The sequence below is a fragment of the Mustela erminea genome, chromosome 4, assembly GCF_009829155.1.
Source record: "Mustela erminea isolate mMusErm1 chromosome 4, mMusErm1.Pri, whole genome shotgun sequence".
NCBI lineage: Eukaryota > Metazoa > Chordata > Mammalia > Carnivora > Mustelidae > Mustela > Mustela erminea.
Genome location: NC_045617.1, coordinates 81,061,741 through 81,085,558, shown reverse-complemented (window position 1 = coordinate 81,085,558; position 23,818 = coordinate 81,061,741). Strand labels below are relative to the sequence as shown.

Below are 23,818 nucleotides of genomic sequence, written 5' to 3'. Positions count from 1 at the left end.
ACCTTCTAGGTTCCGCCCATGTTGTCAAAAATGGCAAGATCTTGTTCTTTTTTTATGGCTGAATAATATTCCTTTATCTATAACGTGTGTCTGTGTGTATGTGTGCATCGCATCTTCTTTATCTATTCATCTATCCATGGACACTTGGTTTGCTTTCATATCTTAGCCATAGTAAATAATGCTGCATTAAACTTGGAGTGCATGTATCTTTTTGAATTAGTGTTTTCGTTTTCTTTGGGTAAATACCCAGTAGTGGAATTACTGGATCACATGGTAGTTTTGTTATTTTTTTGAAGATGCTCCATACTGTTTACATTCGTATTTCCACCAGCAGTGCACAAAGGTCCTTTTCTCTCCACACCCTCACCAACACTGGTTGTTTCTTGTCTTTTTGATACTAACCATTCTGATTTGTGTGAGGTAATATCTCCTTGTGGTTTAAATTTCCATTTCCCTGATGATTCATAAAGTTAAGTATCTTTTCATGTATCTGCTAGCTATCTGTATGTCTTCTTTGAGAAAAAGTCTATTTAGATTCTCGGGGGGGGGGTGTGTTTGGTGTTGAGTTGTACAAGTTCTTTATATATTTTGAATGTTAAACCTGTATTGAATATGTCATTTGTAAATATCTTCTCCCAATCAGGAGACTGCCTTTTGGTTTTGTTGTTTCTTTTGCTGTGCAAAAGCTTGTTTAATCCCGATAGTTTATTTTTGCTTTTGCTCCCTGCCTGAGGAGACCTATCTAGAAAAATGTTTCTAAGGCCAGTGTCAAAGAAATTACTACCGATGTTTTCTTCTAGGAATTTTATGGCTTCAGGTCTTACATTTAAGTCTTAAATGCATTTTGAGTTTATTTTTGTATATGGTATAAGAAAGCGGTCCAGTTTCATTCTTTTGTATGTATGTAGTTGTCCAATTTTCCCAGCACCATTTATTGAAGAACTGTCTTTTCCCCAGTGTATGTTTTTCCTGTCATAGATTAATTGACCATAGAGCACGGATTTATTTCTGAACTCTGTTCTTTTCCACTGATCTGTATCTGTTTTCGCGATAATACTGTACTGTTTTGTTTACTACAGTTTTGTAGTGTATCTTGAAATGTGGGATTGTGATACCTCTACCTTTCTTGTTCTTTTTCAAGATTGCTTTATTTGGGGTCTTATGTTATTCCATACAAATTTTAATATTATATGTTATTGGTCTATGAAAAATGCTGTTGCTATTTTGATAGGGCTTGCATTAAATCTGTAATTGCTTTTGGTAGTATGGACATTTAAACAATATTCTTCTAATTCATGATCATGGAATATCTTTCCATTTATTTGTGTTGTCTTCAATTTCTTTCATCAGTATTTTACAGAGTTGTTCCACCTATTTGGTTATGTTTATTCTTAGTTTTATGGTTTGGTTTTGTTTTTAAGATTTTAAGTAATCTCTATACCCAATGTGGGGCTCAAACCCACAACCTCGAGATCAAAAGTCACATGCTTTACCAACGGAACAAGCCAGGCTGGTGATAAAGCCCCTATTTTATTCTTTATGTTGCTACTGTAAATGGGATTTTTAAAAATTCTGTTTCTGCTATTTATAAGGGTATAGAAGCAACAGACTTCTTTGTATTTTCTATCCTGCAAATTTGTTGAATTCAATTATTCTAACTTTTTTGGGTGGGGGTCTTTAGAATTTTCTATATATAGCATCATGTCATGTGCAAAGACTGAATTGTATCAATTTGTATGCCTTTTTATTACTTTGATTGCTATGGCTATGACTTATGTATCCAAGAGTTTATCAATGTGGCAAAAGTGGACATCCTTGTCCACTGATGAATATGATGTTAGCGTGGGTTTTTCATATATGGTATTTATTCATTTGAGGCATGTTCCCTTCTAAACCTACTTTGTTGAGGGATTTTGTCATGAGTGGATGTTGTAATTTGTCATATGCTTTCTCTTCATCTATTGAGCTGATAGAAACTTTATCCCTTGAATTGTTAATGCAGTGTATCACATTGATTAGATTTGCTAATGTTGAACTACTTTTGCATTCCTGGAATAAATCCTACTTAATCATGGTATATGATTTTTTTTTTTTTACAAATGTATTGTTGAATTTGGTTTGCTCAAATTTTGTTGAGGATTTTTGCATCTATGTTCATCAAGGATATTGGCCTGTAGGTTTTTTTTTTTTTTTTTTAAATAGTATCTTTGTCTAGTTTTGGTATCAGGGTAATGCTGGCCTTGTACAATGTATTTGGAAGCTTTTCTTTCTAGTTTTTTTGTAGTAGTTTGAGAAGAATGGGTGTTAACTGTTCTTTTAAATGTGTGGTAGAATTCACCTGTGAAGCTGTCTGATCCTGGGCTTCTGCTTGTTGGGAATTTTTTGGTTACTGAGTCAATTTTTTTAGTAGTAATTGGTCTGTTCAGATTTATTCCTGGCTCAGTTTAGAAAGATTATGTGTTTCTAGGAATACATTTCTTCCAGTTTTTCTAATTTGTTGGCATAGAATTTTTTTACATTATTTGCTTACAATTCTTTGTATTTCTGTGGTGCCAGCTTTTTCTCTTTTTTCTTTTTTTTTTTCTTTATTGGATTTATTTGGGTTCTCTTTTTTTCTTGAGGAATCTGGCTGAAGGTTTATCATTTTTTTTTCAAAAAACATCTTTTTTTCAAAAAATCTTTAGTTTTCAAAAAAATCTTTAGTTTTTAGCATGTGACTTTTGATCTTGAAAAAGAAGTGGTTTTTTGTTTCATTATCTTTTCTGTTGTGGGTATGTGAGAGTATGTGTATCTATTTCATATATTTGTGTTATGGTTTTTATTATTTCTTTCTACTAACCTTGGACTTTTTTCTTCTTCTTTTTCTATTTTCTTTAGGTATAAGTTTAGATTGTTTGAATTTTTTTTTTTTTTTTTATTTAAGCCTGCATGGGTCTAAATTTCCCTCTTGGAACTGCTTTTGCCTGCCTCCCAAAAATTCTGGACAATTTTATTTTGTCTCTATGTATTTTTTTAATTTCTTTGGGTTTCTTTGCTGATCTATTGGTTGTTCAATAACGTGTTATTTAACATCCATGTGTTTGTGGGTTTTTTTCTTGTGTTTGATTTCTAGTTCCACACTATTGTGGCCAGAAAAGGTACATCGTATGATTTTAATCTTAAATTTATGTGATTTGTTTTATGGCCTAACATGTGATCTATCCTGAGAATGTTCTATACACACTTGAAAAAAATGTGTATTCTGATATTTTTGGATGGAATATTCTGTATGTATCTGTTAAGTCCATCTTGTTTAATGTGTCATTCAAAGGCATGGTTTCCTTATTGATTTTCTGCCTGATCTATGTATTCAATGATATAAGTAGGGTGTTAAATTCCACTCTAACTGATTGTGTTACTGTCAGTTTCTCCCTTTATGTCTGTTAATATTTGTTTTGATTTAAAGGCTCAATATTGGGTGCATAGTTATTTATAGTTATTCTATGTTTTGTTGGACTATCATTAAGTAATATCCTTTTTTATTATCTCTTGTTACAGTCTTTGTTTTAAAGTCTATTGTCTGATATATGTATTGCTACTCTGGTCTGTTTTATGTTTCTTCCACTTGCATGGAATATCTTTTTTCCATCCTTTCATTTTCAATGTCTATATGTATCTTTAGGTCTAAAGTGAGTCTCTTATAGGCAGCATATAAGTAGTTTTTTTTTTCCAGCCATATGGTGATTTAAAAATTTTAAATCTAATCATGCTATTACTTGCTCAAAATTCTACAGGATCAAGCTGAATTCCTTACTAAGCATCTCAGGCCCTTTGTAGAATAATGGAGCATAGGTTTTAACCTTTACTACTTGTACATTTGTACTCTTCACTTGAGTTGTTAATCTGTTAAAAATATTAAATTCTAATAAAAGGCTAGGTGCTCTAGGAATTGTTGCTGTCTTAGGCAATATTCGTAGCCTACACATTGATCCCATAGGATTGCCCTTAATTCTCTGGATGTAGCTCACCTCTTCTATCTTGATACTTGTTCCAGTTTGTGGCTCAAATAGCTCTGTCCCTCGTCTGGTTAATTCCTACCCATACTTCAAAATTATAATTGGGTACCATTTCCATGTCAAGCTTTCCCTGACACCACCTAGGTAGAATTAATCACTTCCTTCTCTCTTTTCTCACTGTACACTCCATAAATCTTGTGTCCCTTCTAATATTGCTCTGATATTGAAAAAGTTTGGTCCTTGGCTATTTCAGCAAGTATGTGGTTAGTTGTTGAGAACAGGTGTTCATCATCTCTGTATGTCTGTGTCAAGTCATTCACCTGCATGAGAACTAATCATCAAATCTTTGGTAAATAATCTCCAAATTATTAGGTAAAATAAAAATCAGGGATGAGAATATGTGCTAATAACTAGATTTGTTTTCTGAAATAAGAAATAACCACTTAGAAAATTCAGTCTCGGGACGCCTCGGTGGCTCAGTGGGTTAAGCCTCTGCCTTCGGCTCAGGTCATGGTCTCAGGGTCCTGGGATCGAGCCCCACATCGGGCTCTCTGCTCAGTAGGGAGCCTGCTTCCCCCTTCACCTCTGCCTGCCTCTCTGCCTACTTGTGATCTCTCTCTCTCCATCAAATAAATAAAATTAAAAATCTTAAAAAAAAAGAAAATTCAGTCTCAGTTGAAGAAAAAATTCACAGCAAGTATTTTATATACTTCCCCCCCCCCAGGATAACTTAAAAGAATATGCCAACTGTGCAAACTTATATACAATGGTTTGTTTTTCTAATGCCCCTCAGCATAGTGACACATAATAACCACTAAAAAAACTGGTCTTTATTGTTACAATCATTCATAGATCAGGTGTTTGTATTCATCTTGTTCACCCAAATACTTCTAAAATCTACACTGCATGATCAACTAAATTTGGCAGTAGTTGTTGAATAGTAGTTGGTAACAAACTTTTTTTTCTTTCTAAATTTTAATTTAGATTTAATTAACATATAGTGTATTAGTTCCAGGGGTAGAGTTTAGTGATTCATCAGTTGCATATAATACCCTGTGCTCATTACATCAAATGCCCTCCTTAAAACCCATCTCCCACTAACTTTTTTTTTTTTTTTTAAGACAAATTAAGACAGACCTGTCTCTTTACCAAATAACTTTTGGCCATAAATCATATTAATCATAGATACTAACTATATTAGAAGTCCTAGACCCTCAGCTATCAGAATAACAAAATACACTATAAATAAGTCAACAGTATTTTTATAGCTGAAAGTTTATAATCTCCACAAGTGTTTTCATTATAGACTTATAAATTTAGAGGACAGAGCTTATAGTTATAGTTATACATGATAATGGAACAAATTAAATTATTTATCCTGTATTTATCCTGATTTTGTTATGATTATAAAAGTCCAATAATATTTTATTATGCAGTAAAACTTTTTAGAAAACACCTTTTTAGTAAATCTTATCTAGAATTTAAAAATATTTAAAAAGTCTAACAAGCTTACTAGAAAAAAATGAAAAGCACTGTTTGTTCTAACAAAATTTATTATGCAGTAATTACAAAGGTTAAAGACTCTTCCATTTCAAATAAAAATAACTGTTATAATTACACACATAATATAGTAGACTGATTCCAATAAATATCACAGGAAATAGTGTATTTTCAAATTGGAAAGACAAATACTTTCTCATTCACAGTGTTTGACATAGGAAAGCCTGTACATGTAATGGTCTGTATAAGGTCATGCTTTTAGTAATTGTCCATACAGAACTAGCTGTTGCCAACACAATTCTCTCAGAATGTGAAGTACCGGGCAAACCACTCCTGGCGCTGGGGATCTGGAGAAGCCACCGGGGAAGCTTCACTCTGAGGAGGACTGAATTCATAAAAAAAGAGAGACATGTAACCCAGCATTAAGCTGTTTTTGCAAAACGAAGGGAAAAGCACAAAAAACATCAGCGTAGATGACCACAATTGGTTCCCTGTGTTAGATGTGTTCTGTAGACCCCTCTACACTAGATTGGTTTCTCCACTCCATGAGAGCATGAGAGTGCATCAGCAGCTCAGATGAAGTCAGTTAAGGAGGAGCCACATCAAAACAATTACAAGAAGTTACAAGAAGACAAAAAATCAGACAGCTGAAAAAAACTTTGAATAAAAAAATTCAGGAGGAACTATCAGAAGTAAGAACAAGGTAACATTCCTCTTTTTCAGCACCTTTTTACTTAATTAAAATTTCAGAATCTGACACAAGCATTTGATTTTTTACAGATGTGCCCTCAAATATAACTAACTAAGCCATGGCATAGTATTTTTACTACATGTATAGTTATATTAAACTTCCATAATTCCATAAACAGTCTAGGGCGAAAGGAGTACCTTAAGAAGCCCATTTCCCCTCCATCTTCAAAGTTATATCATTTATACTTAATTCTAACTAAAGATTCTTTGGGCTAGTTGAGAAAATAAAAGAATCCCTACCGTCTTTGGGGGAAATTACAAGGCACGCAACAATGTGTAATGGAAACTCCAGTGGTCAAGTTCCTTGAGCTCATGCACATGCATCTTACTGATACCTGAACATACCCATGCACAAGGGAAAATAAGCAACACAAAATATTTAGCAGGAGGCACATTCAAAAGTGTATGTGACTATTTTTATTCTTCCTACTTTTTTCTATTTAAAATAATTAGTCATCAACTATGTCATCACTTACCCTAGAAAAAGACTGTGTCTACCTGTAAGATTATTACTAGTGACACTGCTGAGACTTAGTAGGAATAAATTTAAAAAATTTAAAGCAGCACAGACTCAGTAACAGTAAGGCAAACCTAAAACAACAATACTTTGACATTATTTAATGGATAAACAATTGATTTCATTTAAATTCTCCTTGTTAATATATTTAATTAAGTCTGAGGTTAACTTCAAATTGGAATATCACTTGTAAAAAATTTTTCTAAATTTATTTTTTGTTTATATCTATTGTTAAATTCCCAGAACTTACATATTTTTTTATTTTGGCAGTAAGCATATATATTTGTAAATAAGCCTGGTAAACAAGAAAGTGAAAAAATATGTAAGAAAAACAACAAAAAAATTTAAGTTCTGTAATAAAGATGGATTATTAGTGAAAAATTTGCTATAATATCAAAATGAAGCAGGTATCAATAAATATCAAAATTCTAAGCATACAAATTACATTAGCACCTCTTTCAGCAGATAGAAAAATTGACAAGAAATTAGAAAAAAATCTTCAGAGCCAAAAAGGAGTTCTCTAGAGAAGTGATAAATGAATTTTAAAAATCTTTCACAGTGATATTTCTTTTCCTAGGCTGGTCTTAAAGTAGCAAATTTCTGCAATGTAAGAAGGTAAATTTTTCAAGTTAAAAAAGAAAAGAAAAAAATCACTGGTGAGACGGGGCTCACCTCAAAAATGTCTTGGGCTCTTTAGGTGGCACTGGCTGTGGAAGTGGTTTGCTGCTGTTGAACTCAATATCGTGGACTGGAGAATTAGGAATGGGATCCAGGCGGTTAGGATGTCCATTGCCCACTCCACCAGATTCCAGAGCACTTAGATTGGGAACACTCACAAACCTGTTTGTTGGTGACTTATCATTCTTCTTCTTTTGCTGCATTAAAAATAATACATGTGAGGATAGTCCCTGCATAAGGACAAATGAGAAAATAGGAATAGTAGAAGATATAATTTGGCATGGGTAGATTTTGGAAACTTTATGTTAAATTGGATGTTAAAATGAACCAGTGTTACCCAAAGTGTGGTCTGGGGATCCTTGGAGGTGTTCTTTATCTACATGGAATCCTTAGGACAGACATGCTGCTGGGCCAGAAAGAATGAGAAAGAAACACAGAATGGTGTTCATGGGGAGGGGAAGAGATGGAAAGAATGTCAAAGGGAAAAGACTACTTAGAGGAAAGGGGAAAGGAGCAGGTCTTGCAGATACCATGTGGTTAAACAGATTTAGGCTAAAATTAGGAGAAGAAGGTTGTAAAGTTAAACAGTTTTAAAAGGGAGGTCGGTGAACTTTAGCCTTCTGTCAAAGGGAAGCACTCCTTACCTGGAAAAAAAAAGGGAATGGAAAAATACTTGGAGAAGTAGTTTGAAACATACCCCACATTCCTACTTAAGACCTAAAAGCTGACTCAAGTAACTGGTTTCAAATTTGCTGCACCATCTTTTTGAAGAGAGAAAATTAAATCTGCATAAATAGGTCTCTTTTCCTAATTGGTGGTATCAATAATTGGATCATAATCTTTTAAAACTTGTGAAAGATGGTATTAAAAATGTCTTGCAAAAGTAAAATTTTACTGTGTACAGCAAGATAATGCTCATTGATTCTAGAGGTGTGAATAAAATAGACTTAATGGTTTGCAAGACATTTTTAATACCATCTTTTACAAGTTAAATTTGTGCTAATTAAATTTATGAAATATTTTTCTGCAAAATGATTCAAGTGTTTAAAAAAAAACCAATAGCCTAATTGGCCTTTTTCCTTTATTTACAAAGTAATGATCTTACTATCTAGACATTGCCCTCTCTATCTATGTCATATTCTGTGAATCACAGTCTCTGACAAAAGGTCTACTTTGCATAACTGAAAAAACAAGGGAAGAATAGTGTCTTCTACAATCACAATTATTAAAGCTGAAGTCTCTCAGAATTGAACAGATGTATCTTTTGCATTTTCTTATTCTAGTCACTAGAGGGTGTAAATAAACCTACCGTAAGTTTCTATTTGAAGGAAACAAAAGTCTTGTTGGTAAAGTTCTATAGGAATGGTTTTGTAGCTAAAAATTTTATTCCAAAAAATATATTAGAAACATTTTCATTTTAATGGGGCACGTGGGTGGCTCAGTTGTTAAGTATCTGCCTTTGGCTTCGGTCATGAGGGTCCCAGAATGTAGGGTCCCAGGGTCCCCGGATCCAGCCCTGCACCTGGCTCCCTGCTTGGCGGGGGAAGCCTTCTTCTCCCTCTCCCACTCCCTCTGCTTGTGTTCTCTCTTTTGCTGTCAAATAAAATCTTTAAAAAAAAAAATATTTCCATCTTATTATTTGTTTCAAGTCTTGTAATCTTGCTTTGTAATTAAAAACATATTTCACCCTAAAATATGAACTTAAAAACTAACTATATTAATTCATTCACCAATTATGAGAGCCTTCCATGTGCCAGGTAGTATTTTAAGCTCTGTAGAATCAGCTATAGGCATCCCTACTTTAGTCGTTCTGTTTCATAAAACATTTAAGTCATTCTATGTTAAAGGCTTACTTAAAATTTGGAGCAGTTTAATTTGTGAAGGGAAGATAGAGTCCATGTTCTTAACAGAGAAGTTTTTATGAGCACTGAAAGTAAAAATTTCTGGCTAAGGACGCAATAGAAATTAGGCATAAGGGGCAAATTAAATCTGAATCCCAAAATAGCTTTAGCACTAGTACTTTATTTCTACTACTGATATCTGCCAAAAGATATGTAATCCCTGGGGCACCTGGGTGGCTCAGAAGGTTAAAGCCTCTGCCTTTGGCTCAGGTCATAATCCCAGGGTCCTGGGATCAAGCCCCGCATCGGGCTCTCTCCTTGGTAGGGAGCCTGCTTCTTCCTCTCTCTCTCTCTGCCTGCCTCTCTGCCTACTTGTGATTTCTCTCTGTCAAATAAATAAATAAAATCTTAAAAAAAAAAAGATATGTAATCCCTATAAAACCAATATACATAATTAATTCATTATTTGCTTTATTCAGTTATTTGTGGCCACTTACAGAAAATGTGATGAAATTTGCAACTGAATACCTACCATACCATAGGAAGCTATGGTACAAAGATGTGTAAGACTTAGCCATGTCCATTTTACTTGCCTATAATGCTCTTCTATCTGTCCTGAGAGAGTAACAAAGTCTCAGAATAGACCATTTTCAATTTTAAGTGTCAAGAAATATACTAAGACTGACAGAAGTAAAGCACTTCTCCAAAGACTGGTAGACAACAAGGCTCATTAACATGGCAGGCCTAAGGCCTTAAGTTAGGGAGAGCTGTTAGGTATACAGGGCTAGAGTACCGTTCAGGACCCCATAGAGGACAGTGAACACCAAGAAAATGATGTTAGTTTTCTTTGGAGATGTGACAGAAACCAAGGTTTTACAATAATGTCTTAAGGAGTATGAATTCTCAGCAAAAAATATTAATCTCTTTCTGTGAAAATGTATACATAAAATTCATAGATTTTAATCCTAAATACTAAATTTAAGATTTGGAAGGTTTATCCTATACTGCTCTGAATATTAAAAATTTTAACCAAGTTTTAAACTACATCCCTGTTTCATAGTGTTTATAGCACGTACCTTAGTCAATGGATTAATAACACCAACAGTAGGGCTTGAGTTAAACACTTTGTTGAAGTTAGTTTCTCGATTGACTAATTCCAGCTGATAAAACTTATTATCCTCCTAAGCAAAAGAATTATAAACACCACTTAGACATTTTCTATTGAAAATTTAACACTGTTTAAGTGCCATTTCATTCAGAATTTACTATAAAACCTGAGTGAGGATTTATATACCTCGTTCATCAAAGATTTCTAGACTTGACTGCTAGTGACTTAATGACAGCTGGTGGGAAGGTTTTCAAAACTTTTCAAAACCGTATGCTTTGGGGTTCTTCTCTACCCATTAATAACTTTTTTCCCCAGGTGGATCTAAATATTTTGGCCCTATTCTCTGTTCCAAAGGGCTGACTATGCAGTTTGAGCAGCTTAACTTACATTCATGGAGTTGTGTATATGGTTTCGTTGTTTCTATAAAGGTGACACTGATTATCATTATTCTTCAGTACTGGAATACATTTGATCTTGTCTAATCTCCTCTCTGAGACCTCAGTGTTGACTTTTGAACAACGGTTTGATCTGCGTGGGTCCACCTACATGCTGATTTTCTTTTTTTGGATGAATGAAGTACTATAAATGTTATTTTTGTCTAATGGTTTTTTTAGTAACATTCTTCTCTCCAGCTTACTTTACTGTCAAAATATGGTATATAATACATATAATATAGAAAATAGGTGTTAATTGACTTTGTTATCAGTAAGGCTTCCGGTCAACAGTAGTTTATTAGTAATCCAGTTTTCAGGCAGTTAAGTTATATGTGGATTTTCAACTATGCAGGGAGTTGGTGCCCCATAACCCCTGCACTGTTCAAGGGTTGACTGTACTACAGCAGTTCTAATCACTAACCAGAGAAAAAGTGACCAACATACAGTTAAATCCTTTGCCTTTTACTTCACCACCAACATGTGTCAACTGAACAGACTGTAAGAAGTAAACACATGAGTGTGAAATGCACGACTATGCTCTAGTAGAACCAGATACTTCAGCCCCTTCTTAGTTACCACTGTCATTTGCACCACCTCAGCCCATGTGCTTCAGAGTCTGCAGAACTGGTGTGTAGTAGGAAGAGTGTAGAACAACCCTTACCTGGATTTCTAATCTGTTACCAACTAGCTACGTTGCTTTGTGTTTGCTTTATTCTTTGAAGTCTAATGCCTATCCTGTTGTGAGGATAAAATACAACTCTATCTTTAACATCTGTTCACTAAGAACTGGAAAAGCTATTTCTAGCATAGATGAAATAAATTACATTTAATCCCTGTGCTAACTTCATGTGTGGAATAGAAGGTAATCAGAGGAATCTATGAGGACTGTGCTCGTGTTCACAATGCCTGGAAAATCCTGCCAATGTCTGCTCCTGGGTTCCATAAGGAACCCCAATTGATAACTGGCTGCTTTTAGCAGGAACTTAATAGTTCCAGCCAACAGGATGAGTTTCCTAAATGCCAAAAAAGAGAAAGTTAAAGAAAAGACTTCAGAAATAAATGCTTCTAGGCTCTCTTTGCGTGCTAACATCCATAGTTTTTAGTTGAAGAGATCAATGAACCAGTAGAGTGATTAACATTCTATGTTTAGTTTTACCCTGAAAAAAAAAATTTTTTTAGTGACTGTAAAAATTATTTTAAGTATTGATCAGGATATATAATTTTAGAAAACTCTAAAATGTTTTATGAGTTATTAAGACATTTGCATATTTCTTATTCTTCCATCCAAGTACTAACCAGGCCCTACCCTGCTTAGCTTCCGAGATCAGACGCATTCAGGGTGGTATGGCCATAGACTGTATTTCTCATTCTTGAAGAATAATGAAGTCAGTTTATTTATTGTTAAAACTGTATTTCCTTCCCTAATGGACTGCTCAGAGACCCTAACACCTCATTGGACCAAGATTCTCAAGAGAGGGGCGCTGGATGCGTCAGTCGTTAAGTGTCTGCTTTTGGCTCAGGTCATGATCCCAGGACCCTGGGATTGAGCCCCACAGGCTCCCTGCTCAGCAGAGAGCCTGCTTCTCTCTCACCCACTCTTCTTACTTGTGTTCCCTCTCTGTGTGTCTCTCTCTGTCAAATAAATAAATAAAATCTTAAAAAAAAAAAAAAAAGACTCTCAAGAGAGAGTCTGTATCTTCTCATAGTTAGAACCCTAAGAAAAATGGATCCCTTTCCTCATGGAGTATCTCCTTGGATCAGGGTAAAATAATACGACTAGCTGGAAGTACACAGTGCAGGCTAATGTGTGCATGTGTTCCTTCCTATCTAATTCTAATTCTACATGAACAATACACACCTTCAATAACATATTAACTGTATGTTGCCAAGGCACAATCCTCTTACCTAATACCAAATTTAAAATTACTTTATGTTTCTTATCCTTATTCATGAACATTTTTAATAAACTTTTAATCACAATGCACATATCTTATACTTTCAATTTTCATTTAGCATTACTTAATACTTAGCCAATAGACTGTTGATTGGCAAACATGGTAACTAACATGGTTACATCCCTCCCACCCCCAAATCTTACAATTAGTTTCTTTATGACTTGGTCTCTTTCTGTAAGCATGGCTTTTAATTCTGTAATCATCTGTATATCTTCTGGTTTTGATTCTCTCATTAGATATTTTTCTTCCATTTCTTCTAGTCTGAAAACAAGAAACCTTTTAGTTCATTGACAGGATTCAGACACATTCTTCTGTAATATCTACATTATTCAAATTAGTCGAATTGAACACATACAAAATTTAAAAGCAAACTTTTCTCCTTAAAATTTTTCAACATAATAGCATGATTGTCTCAAATAGCTGTAGTATTATTAAAGGCTCTAAGGGGGTAGATGATGTTATTAAAGACTTTACAGATTACTTTCAGAAGAATTTCACCGATTGTAAGTCATTCAACAGTATGTCAGAATGAGGTGAGGTAAGCTCTGTAGAAGAAATGATATACTGAATAATACTAAGCTCTAAACATAGGTATGATGCTGGAATTGTGGTTTCACCATCAGGAGAACTTACCAAAAATACACTCCTGTGTGATGACATAAGGCTTGGTAACATAGAAAAGAGACAAGAAAAGATACAGAGAAAAGGGAAACAGGACACATACACGACATCATTCTTTCCTGGTTTACGGGAAACAGAATTTAAAAATTCTGTATGATCAGCTAATACATAAACACTGTAAAAAATATTCATCAGATAAGATAATTATTTTCTAGGCTGCTTCTGCCCAGAATGAGATAAGAAGGCAACAGGCCTGAATGCCACTGAAGACTCTAGAATAACGAAGGTTCCAAAAAAAAAAAGACTCTGGAATAGAGGCCACCTTTTATAAGCAGAGGCACCACAGGCCCTGCAGAGTCTAAAAATATCGATATCGGAAAGGGCAGAATGAAGAGAATGCAAATGGAAACTGCTGGCTCAACTAGGGGTTTGGGCGGGGGGAGCAGAAAATTTAAATAATGACAGCAATTTAAAAATTTACTGTTTTCAAAGTAAAAGGACAGAATGTAAGCTCAATAAAAATTATGGTGAATGAAGATACACAGAGAAATGTATTCAACACACACTGAGTAACTTCTAGACAATCTATCATCTATCAGTGATCTACTCCCACTTCCCAATTCTAGAGGGGTCCAAGAATCTCTGTATTTTAAGAATTTTAGTAAAAAACTCCACTAACTCGGCCCAACCTAAAGTTCTAATCTCTTGGGTTTGGGAAGATTTGTGGGTAAGGGGAGGTGTGGGGTTAGGAAGTCAATGTCTCAGGGTCAGAGATGACTTTGTCAATTCAGTTTGAGGTTAGTTTCACTATCTTTTATTCTTTTGTGATAATGCAGGCTGAGTGAAAAATCTGCTTCACTGGCTCACACAGAGGGACCTTGTATTTTATCATGATATGGCATTTTACGGGCAAAATTTTAAGAAGCCTGAAAAACAATGATCTGGTCAAGGAAGAAGGCATTGGGTTTATACCAGAGTCGCCACAAGATGTCACTGTGGTACTTTATTGTTAAAAGCAAAAGAAGCTTTTTGAACTGCATCCTACAGCTGAACAAAAATACTTGGCAGTAAGTAAATAGTTGCTAAAAAGCTCAATTTAATGCCTTATTTAAACCTATTATTAAACAAAATAAAAAATAAAACTATTATTTCTATTCTTTTGTTCTAGTACAATGAGAGGTTAAAGTAAAGGGAGTCTAAAACAGTCACTTAAAATCCCCAAACCACCTTTTTTGCTCTGGTGTATGTTCTACATACATTCTGCATACATATGTTCTACATACACCTCAATTCTAGTGTATGTTTTCATTTACCTACAAAATTGTTATCAGTTAAATATCGCCAAAAAAAAAAAAAAACTTTAAAAAGATACCTTGATATTAAAAGGGAAAAAATAATTGATTACATTGAAGAAACAATTCATATAAACACAAATGGGAAAGCATTAAAGGAGAGAACAAGTAATATGATCTAGATTTAAATTGAAAATATACTTCCAGAATTGCTAAGTCTTTCAAAATTCTAATAGAACACGTGGCATTACTCTGATCCATTTCAAGTCAAAGCCTGGTCCCTTTCTTCAGCTGTCCCAAGTAGCTCTCTAGGCCTGCCTGGTTTCCCAAAGACTAGGTGTTAACAGCTGGTGCTACAGGAATGATCTTACTTTGTTCTTCTTTAATCTTTCTGGTCACAAGAAGGAAGAGTCTTAGTCTGGTTCTGTATCTTAAATGGCTTTCACAACGTATGCGTATCACCTTATTTCACAGGGCTCAGGCTGGCTTGCAGCAGCAATAACTAGCTAGAATCTAATAACATTGTTTTTTTGTCACATAATTTACATATTTTTAATTATTGCCTAGCTTCTGTTTAGAAAATGGATACAATTTTTCAGTAGTGATAATGGTTTTACTGCAGAAATAATCAAATCTTCCTGCTAAATTTTTAAGTTACAATGAATCAATTAAAAATATGAAAACTGTATCAAAGATAGTCAGAAATGACCAAATTCTGAAAGATTAAAGCCTGGAAAACACTGTTTTGAGGGAAACATACAAGTTAGTCTTTTACTCAAAATACAGATTTCCATTAAAAGAAATAGAGAAAAAACAAGTAAAACATATATAAATCTAATTAGGTCATTGTTGGATTCTCCCCTGGCATGCATGCCCTGATTTTTTTTTTTCTCCAACAATATATAGGTCAATGTCTAGGGTTTGTGAACAACAGAACCAAAAATATGAATACCTAAAAAAGTTGTATGAAATGCATAAAAATGTTTTCAAAGTGGCAGTTCTCCCATGCTTTTTTAAAAAAATAATTGACAAAGTCAGTAAATTGAGATTCTAGGCCAAACAACAGTATTGGCACAGAGGTATTTTAGAATCTTAATTGTATAAGGATAAACTCTATTATACCATCCTCTCTGGAATTTAAGAAAAGAAATATATAATGGAAGAAATTTAATGTTGTACCTTTAGTTCCCCATAATTTATGGGCATGGACTCTGATGCATGACAATAGAAATACTTTTTCCTTACATCACAAAGTTTATGAACACACCAGAATGGTAATTTAAAAATCAAACAACAACAAAGAACAATAAGGTATTATGGATAAAAGAACTCAAACAACTTTTAAAGAGTAAGTCATTCGGGCATGGTAGAGTGTTACTTTTCAGTTAGGGATTCCTGATCTATGTAATAGCCCTGTACAGAAAATTTGATGTTTCCCCCAAGAAGAAACTATCTTTTGTTCCAGTACAGTGAGAAAAGTAAACTTAGACAAACAATAATTATCTCTGAACCCCCTTTTCTGCATAAAAAAGATCGAATATGATTCCAAGTTCTTTATATGTTTAGATTTAGCTTAAAGTTCTTTAAAACCGTTCATTCTTTCATTTGTTTCTAAAACAAAAACTGCGACATACTAGACACAAGGTTTTTACTACAGTATCACTCAAAAATGAAACTATTTCTATAGAATATCCAAAAATCTAAGACTTTAGTACCCAGCATTAGAAAAGAGTTTTTTAAGTAATCATTCCATAAGAGCTACAGTACTCATTACCATTTCTACAATGTTTAGATGATACTTTCTGGTGTTTAAATTTCTAGTCCCCTCTTCCCTGATGTCCAAACAGGATTTGGGGTGGGAACAGAAGCAAGAAGCTTCCAGGTGCCCCAGAGGCCCCTCCACTCCAGGATTCAGCCTGACCCATGTTCGTTTCTCCAGTCCTTCCACTACCACCCACTTCCACAAATCCACAGGGTTTCTCCAATTTCAAAGATTTAAAGTCAGCCTGCAGTTGGTTAGGAACTTCAGTAAGATGCCCTTAGTCCTTTGCAACAGGCTGAGAACATTCAAGTCTTGTCCCCCAGCTTCTTAAGCTGGGATGCACTCTCCTTGCTCACCACCTCTGATCTAAGCTATTCAGCAGATTCAAGCAGGCTTCATTTAGGAATATGAAACAGAAATATCCAGTTGTATAAAACTGTGCTTTCCAGTATGGTAGCCAGTAGGCCATATGTGGCTATTTACAGTTGAATTAAAATTAAATGAAAAATTCAGTTCCTTGGTTGTACTAACCACAATTCAAATGCTTACCTGCCATTGTGTGTGGCTAATAACAATTGTACTGGACAGAGCAAATATAGGACATTTTCATTACCACAGAAAATCTACTGGACAGCACTGGTCCAAATATATTGGTATGTATGTTTGGCTTCAACTAAAAGAATAAATACCTAAGCTAAAGACTAATTAATTATATGATAGTGGTAGTTTTCTGTTGAAAAAAGAAATACAGTCGGTTAGCATGGACCTAATCTAACCTAGCATAAAACAAATGGTAGATCTAGAAAAGCAGATAAAATATTTGACTCATGAGTAATACTAGTTCTTTGATCATTAAAAAAATCACAATATAAAAAATTAATTTGTTATCTACTGAAAATTCATAATGTGTAAAACCACATAAAACAGAATAAAGTAGAAACAAACCTTTAATCTTTGTAAATTAACATTCCTAAGGAGACAGGACACATGGACAGACAGAGGGTGTTCTTTTTGTGAGCATGTTTTTTCAGACTGTGAAGAGGGGGATGCCAGGACTTCAGCCTCCGTCCAATGAGGCCAAGAGAAGGGAAAGTAAACAGTAGGGTTTTAACTAACTAATTTTTGCAAAATGCCCAAGATTATGAGCACTTACTGTGGCTCAAAAGTATTTAAAAATTACCTCCCAAACACCAAACACTAAAGAATCACTTTGACTGAGAAAATGATCTCATGAGTTTCTTCAACATTTCAAGTGTTACATCACCAAGTAGTACATGCTATAGGAAATCCTCAAAAAAATTCATTCATGAAACATTAGCATGCCTATTAATGTGAAAATTCTGTGTGTATCCAGGAGAGGGTGTCTCACTTTAGGAGCTACTGAAGTAAACGCCAACCACTTGGGGCTGGGGGAGCAAGGAGAGGGGAGCAAGGTAGGGGGTGCTGTTTTTTGTTTCAGCTTAAGTGTGGGTGTGGGTATATATACTACATATATGTAACAATATTTATCATGAGGCTTAATTAGTTAAATGGGTAAAATGTGAGAAGATGAGTTTGAGATTGGGGGGAAGGTAATCAGGTAGTAATGACACAGATTATTCTAGACTGTAAACACAGAATCAGAAGGAAACTGAGGTTGGTGTGGCTGACATGGGAGGATAAGGCACAGTGACACTAGGAGTTTTAAGTTTTACTTGGAGACTAAGGTTAATGGGATTAGTCACTATTTTGACTTTACTGAAGTATGTGGAGATATCTATATATTTTTATGCAGCTTTTTTAACTGGTTAGAAGAAGAGAGACTAAAGGTGAATAAATCATTTGCAGCAACAGCTTAGAATAGACTAATTCTGAGATCATTTAAGTTGAACTAGAGTTCAGGCCTCAGAGATGGGAGTGAATGCTATTTGCACAGTGGCTGTTAACAGTTTATAAGTGTGTAGGAAAGAGAGCGGCTGTTAAATACTTCTTTAAAACATTAAGCAATAATTAGAAATCTTGGTTTTAACAATATTGGAGTTACTATATATGAGTAACTATTTCTGATATTTTATTTTCATTAATTTTTAAAATCAAAATTAAATGCTTATTTGTAGGAACTCCAACAATATCTATACAGAGCATAAAAAATAAAAAAGGAAGATTTTGCTCTTCCCCACCTCTAATACGGTGTAATCTACTCCCTAGAGGGAAGTACTATCATTAAATTTTGTATTTGTTTTTTAAGCTCTTTTGATTATTTGTATATAAAATATGTATTATTAGTGCATGTATGGGATCATAATATTCCTATTGGCCACAATATGCTCTTTTTCCTTAACATTATACAATGGACATCTCTAGAGTTTTCAGCATAACATGACAGCTCATGATTCAGACAAGCTTTAGGCAAGGATTGTCCTAGTGGAACTGCAGCCATGGCAGCTGAAGGCCACTCAACTGCCTTATCCTCGTTAATGAAAATATCACATTACAATTACCATCTGTAATACAGCACTTAAGTTTTCTTTTTAAAGTATCAATTAGATTTAAAAGAGTAGCTAATCTGAGGTTAGACACAGTCTCCTCAATTTATATCCCACATATGAATTTTCTTTAATACAATATGACTTACGACACTTGCAAAGCTGCATTTATTTCCTTGAGTAGCTCGTTAGTCTTATTAAAATCTGCCCGCATGATATTTTTCTCTCTGAGATGGTCTGCTGTCATGACATCCAGCTCTTTTTCAAGTCTCTTGTTTAAATCTTGTTCATGCAACCTGTTTAATTTATTTTTAGTTAAGAATACGTTATTCTGAGGTCAAGCTTTCAACACTTTCTATACTCTACCAAATTTGAAATGGTTTTAGGTATAATATATAGAAAACTAATGGAAACAGCCTAAAATAAGTTACTTACTTTGCTCTAATCTTCTAGCTTGTTAAAGTTGTCTCCTTTAATGCTTTTTAAATTCTATTTTATAAAGAGTTTAGTTAATAATACAATTTCCAAAGTTACTGAATGCATACACATTGTTCAAAATACAAACACTTCATCTATGTTCTAAATTATAGCAGTCAAGAAAAAAAGTAAGAAGTGGTCTTCAATATCTGCTAGAAGACAGTTTAGTCATAAAAATAGGCTTGTATTTCTAACTACTATACAACAGTCTTTTGGATAACGCTGTATATTGCTTCTATTGTAATTAATGGCATACCTCATCTGTTGGTTAGATTCACTTCGTATTCTGAGAATTTCTTTCCCCTTAAATTCCAGTTCTTTGGTTAGGGCACTTATGTTTTCATGAAGGTGCTGCACCTCCTTATCCAAGTCTGAGATGTGATGCTCTCTGTGCCTTAATTCCTCTTGTAGATCTGTTATTCTACACATATGTTCCTTACTCTGCAAGGTACAAATAATTTTTTTTTTAAGTCACCTCTATGAGGATTAAGAGTCACATGCTCTACTGACAGAGCAAGCCAGAAGCCCTACAGATAATTCTTAAAAGTTTCCTAATATTTGCTTTCTGCATTTATCTAAGGGAAAGAAAATGACATACTGGAATGCCAAATGTAATGACACTGCTTTAAAACCAAACTGCTAAAATAAAACCTAAGACCTCCTCTCTTCCCATCTGTAAGAAGTGTTTATACGGATACAGTTTATATGGATAATATCAGGGTGACAAGAGACCCAAAAGACCATAAAAGCACATATCCCACACACTTTACAGATGAGGAAATGAATACCCAAGAGATATCTGTCCAAGGATGATTTATATGAACAACAGAGCTGAGAATAGAATGCAGGGCCCCTACACACTCACCAAGTTATATGGGCTTACAATAAAATTCTGGCACCATTATCCCTTCATTTAAAAAGGCCCTGCATCACGGAGGCTAGGCCAAAACACACACACACACACACACACACACACACACACACACACACACATCCTATGGCTCAGGAAGTAGACTTTCTGCTTAGTGTTGATGTAGCAGTTGCCTTGTCTGAAAGATAAGCTCCCTTCCATTTTCCTAGAAGTTACCATTTTCTACAATGTCTATCTATACATTGTCAATTCCAGTGTTGGCCTAGTTAGGAGAAAATAAAATTTCCCTCCATGGTTATAAAGTGACTCATTTAAAACTTCATAGCAGTGAAGAGAAAATTTGAGCTGATCATTTAACATAGCTAAAAACTAACAAAGTCAAAGTTTTAAGTCTAACAAATGAGGGCCTTCATTGCTCTATGCCTAGAAATCCATCCATCCATCCAGACATTTAAGATCATAAACTCTCTAACTGAAGGAAGTACACTTGGCCAAAGAGTAAAGTTTAAAAAGCATAAGTAGTACCTGTGTTACAGTGATATGGAAATATCAGTTATCTTTTTTCTTGAGCACCTGCTACCTCTATAGTTATGCTATCCAGTATGACTACTTAAATTCAAGTTTAAATTATTTAAAAATTAAACAAAACCAGACATATAAGTCACACTAGACATACGGCCATGTGGCCAGTGACTGCCACAGTGGATAGAACAGATATAGAACAGGTCTATCATCTTGGAAAGTTCTATATATAGTGCTGTTTCATAGTGTTCTGTCTTCACTCTTCATATTATTTATATTTTGTCTGCTTTCTTAAAATGCAAGTAAAACTCAAAATATTCAATTAAAAATTCATAAAATAAAATGAATTTTATGACCAATATGCTAAAGTCAAGTTACTGATTTCCCTTTAAAAATAAGACTCTTCAATATAGATGATAAATAATAACTAGTGAAAATACTAGTTATTACAAAATAATTTTCAGAAAACTGTCAACATTCAAATCTATTCACATTTAAGGAATCATCACATAACAGAATGTCCTCCTTTACCTGTCTTCTGCTGATGTCTATGCTTCGCTCTAATTCCATTTTAGCAGCTGCCAATTCTTGATGATGACTATGCCGTAACAAATCAATTGCAGCTGCATGCTGATGGTTTAATTCTGAGCGCAAAGAGGCTGGAATACAAGGGGAATAAAAACTGTCCATGTATTTTAGAAATATTATTGATACTTCACATAAAAATTGTAAAAGTCACAGAATATTATTTTTTAAAATTAGGACACTTGTGTATGCCCATTTAGATATCCTAGACTATCACAGAATATCATGAATTTAAAGGTCATCTAGTTTTGATAAGGATAAGAAAATTTTCCAACTGCTCAAAAGGATCAAGGTATTTCATATAGGCTTTTGATTTGCCAGTAAGGTGTGAAAGGAGACAAAATGTTTTGTTTTGTTTTGTTTTTTAACTTTTCTCATTCACTATTGGAATACTAGCATTTTAGAACTGAACAGTACCATAACATATGTTCATTTAGGAAGCACCTTCCCACCCAGGTAAGAATTCTTCCACATAGTTCTGAAAGATGTTAAAAACTGGCAGGTGAATGCTTTGATTTGTAAGTCATGAGTTTGATTTGAATTTGAGATTATTTGATACAATCCACACTTATTGAATGCCACGTATTACATGAAGGGAGAACAAAATATGGCCCTGTTCTAATAACTGCACGGGTTAGAGGGAAAGGCATCATGCCAGAGAATTAAGTGGAACAGCAGAGACGAATATTAGCTATAATGAAAGCACAGTGGTAGAAGAATCCAGATGTCCTAGGAGAAAGAAATTGGGAATGCTATCACAAAGGAACTATCACAGTAATTCACTCTAAATCACTTGAGTAAGGGTTCTCCCAAGTGGAGAAAGAGAAAAGCATTAATGAGGAGGGGATAACATATGCAAAAGCAGAAAACCAAATCTATGAGGTAAACTGTAAAAAGATTGGTATGCTGGGTGCCCACAGAGCACGTGGTCAGAGTAGAAAGAAAATGGAGCCAAGTCTGAGAGAGTTTTAGCACAAAATGCTGTTGACTTTATGTTTGAGTTTATGGTTCTCAATCTGGGATATATGTGGCAGTACATCTGAGGGAATTTTAGAGTATACATGATCGTCTTCTGAAACATGATTTATACTTGAAGATTTTGAGGAAAGCCATTACTTTCACGTTAATACAAAAGAGATATGAATAAAAGGCAAATTGTACATTTTAAAGCTAAAACATGAGACAACTTAAAAAAAAATGCTGTGCTTGGAGCTAGTCATGTTAGGCTCTTCCTGAGACCTCCATGTAGGTTCAGTCTCCCTGGTGTTAAGGGCTACTTCTGTGAAAAAACTTGACAGGCACTGAGGTAGGACACGGGAGTTACTGAAAGATTTAAAGTTGGGAAGTTCCATGGTGAGATTTGAGTCTTGACTAAGATTAGCCAGATGGGAGTCTGGAGGGTGAATTGCAGGAAAAAGATCAATGAAAAGGTTATGGTAATTACCCAGGTGAAAAATGATATGACCATGAACTGCGTATGACAAAATGACTCAAGAAGAGAACAGATATAGGGAATATCTAAGGGAAGGAACTAACAGGGTGTGGAAGCAAAAGAAAAGAAGTTAAACGCATCTTCTACCTTCCTGGCTTGGGCAACTGGTAAACAGTAATACTCTAAATTAAAATGGGAGCTATAGGATTTGGACCTGAGGGAGATGGTAAGCTAATATTTAAAAATGTAAAATTAGAATATCTAACTTCCTAATGTGCAGTAAGAAGCATAAATCTAATTCACAAGGAAAGCAGTTTGGTCTTAAATACATATTTGGAGTCACTAGCAAAACAGATGGTACTTAAAAGCCATAGTTGGCTTTTCAGGAAAATCCTGAAAACCGAAAAACGGAGCAGAGCCCTGGGAACTAAATCCTGGGAAAAAGCAGTATTTAACAGATGCATGGGAAACAGGACTAGCACATGAGATTAAAGAGCAGGGAACGGAAAAGTGGGAGTGCAGTGGAATTTTGAAGTTAAATGGTGACCTCAGGGAGGGTAATTTCAACGGAATAATGGGGGCAAAATTAGACCTGATGGATCCTGACAAAGGACTAAGTATCCAGAATACATGAAGAACTCTCAAAACTCAACAGTTTTTACAAACAATCCAGTTAGAAAAGATACAAAGATGGCAAATAAACACATGAAAACATGTTCAACATCATTAGCCATTAGAGAAATGAAGAGTAAAATATACAACACAGTGACATCAAATGTTGGTGAAGATGTGGAAGAAAAACTCATTCATTGCTGGTGAAGATGTAAAATGGTACAGCCATTCTGGAAAATAGTTGGGCAGTTTCTTTAAAAAAAAAAAAAAAAAAAGCTAAGCCTACATCATCATATGACCCAGCTCCACTCTGGCATTTATCCCAGAGAAATGAAAATTTACACTTACACAAAACTGGAAACACCAGATGTCCTTCAATGGGTGAAGGACAGCAACTGTCC

The 23,818-nt window shown here is 34.6% G+C and overlaps 1 protein-coding gene across 9 annotated transcripts in view; it reads right to left on the bottom strand.

Moving 5' to 3' along the window:
• Nucleotides 1-5,052: 5,052 nt before the first annotated feature.
• Nucleotides 5,053-23,818, bottom strand: part of FAM184A (family with sequence similarity 184 member A) — a 117,523-nt gene continuing 98,757 nt past the window's right edge. For 3 of the 9 annotated variants that reach the window (XM_032339677.1, XM_032339674.1, XM_032339675.1), the window contains 7 exons: nucleotides 21,320-21,447; nucleotides 19,652-19,836; nucleotides 19,068-19,214; nucleotides 12,922-13,039; nucleotides 10,358-10,462; nucleotides 7,435-7,637; nucleotides 5,053-5,880 (listed from right to left, as the gene is read on the bottom strand). In XM_032339677.1, coding sequence (XP_032195568.1) covers nucleotides 5,799-5,880; nucleotides 7,435-7,637; nucleotides 10,358-10,462; nucleotides 12,922-13,039; nucleotides 19,068-19,214; nucleotides 19,652-19,836; nucleotides 21,320-21,447 — 968 coding nt within the window. In that variant the 3' untranslated portion in view covers nucleotides 5,053-5,798. Of the gene's footprint in view, nucleotides 6,581-7,434; nucleotides 7,638-10,357; nucleotides 10,463-12,921; nucleotides 13,040-19,067; nucleotides 19,215-19,651; nucleotides 19,837-21,319; nucleotides 21,448-23,818 lie in introns of all 9 variants that reach the window. The other 6 variants (XM_032339679.1, XM_032339681.1, XR_004284983.1 and 3 more) reach the window with 5 other exon arrangements.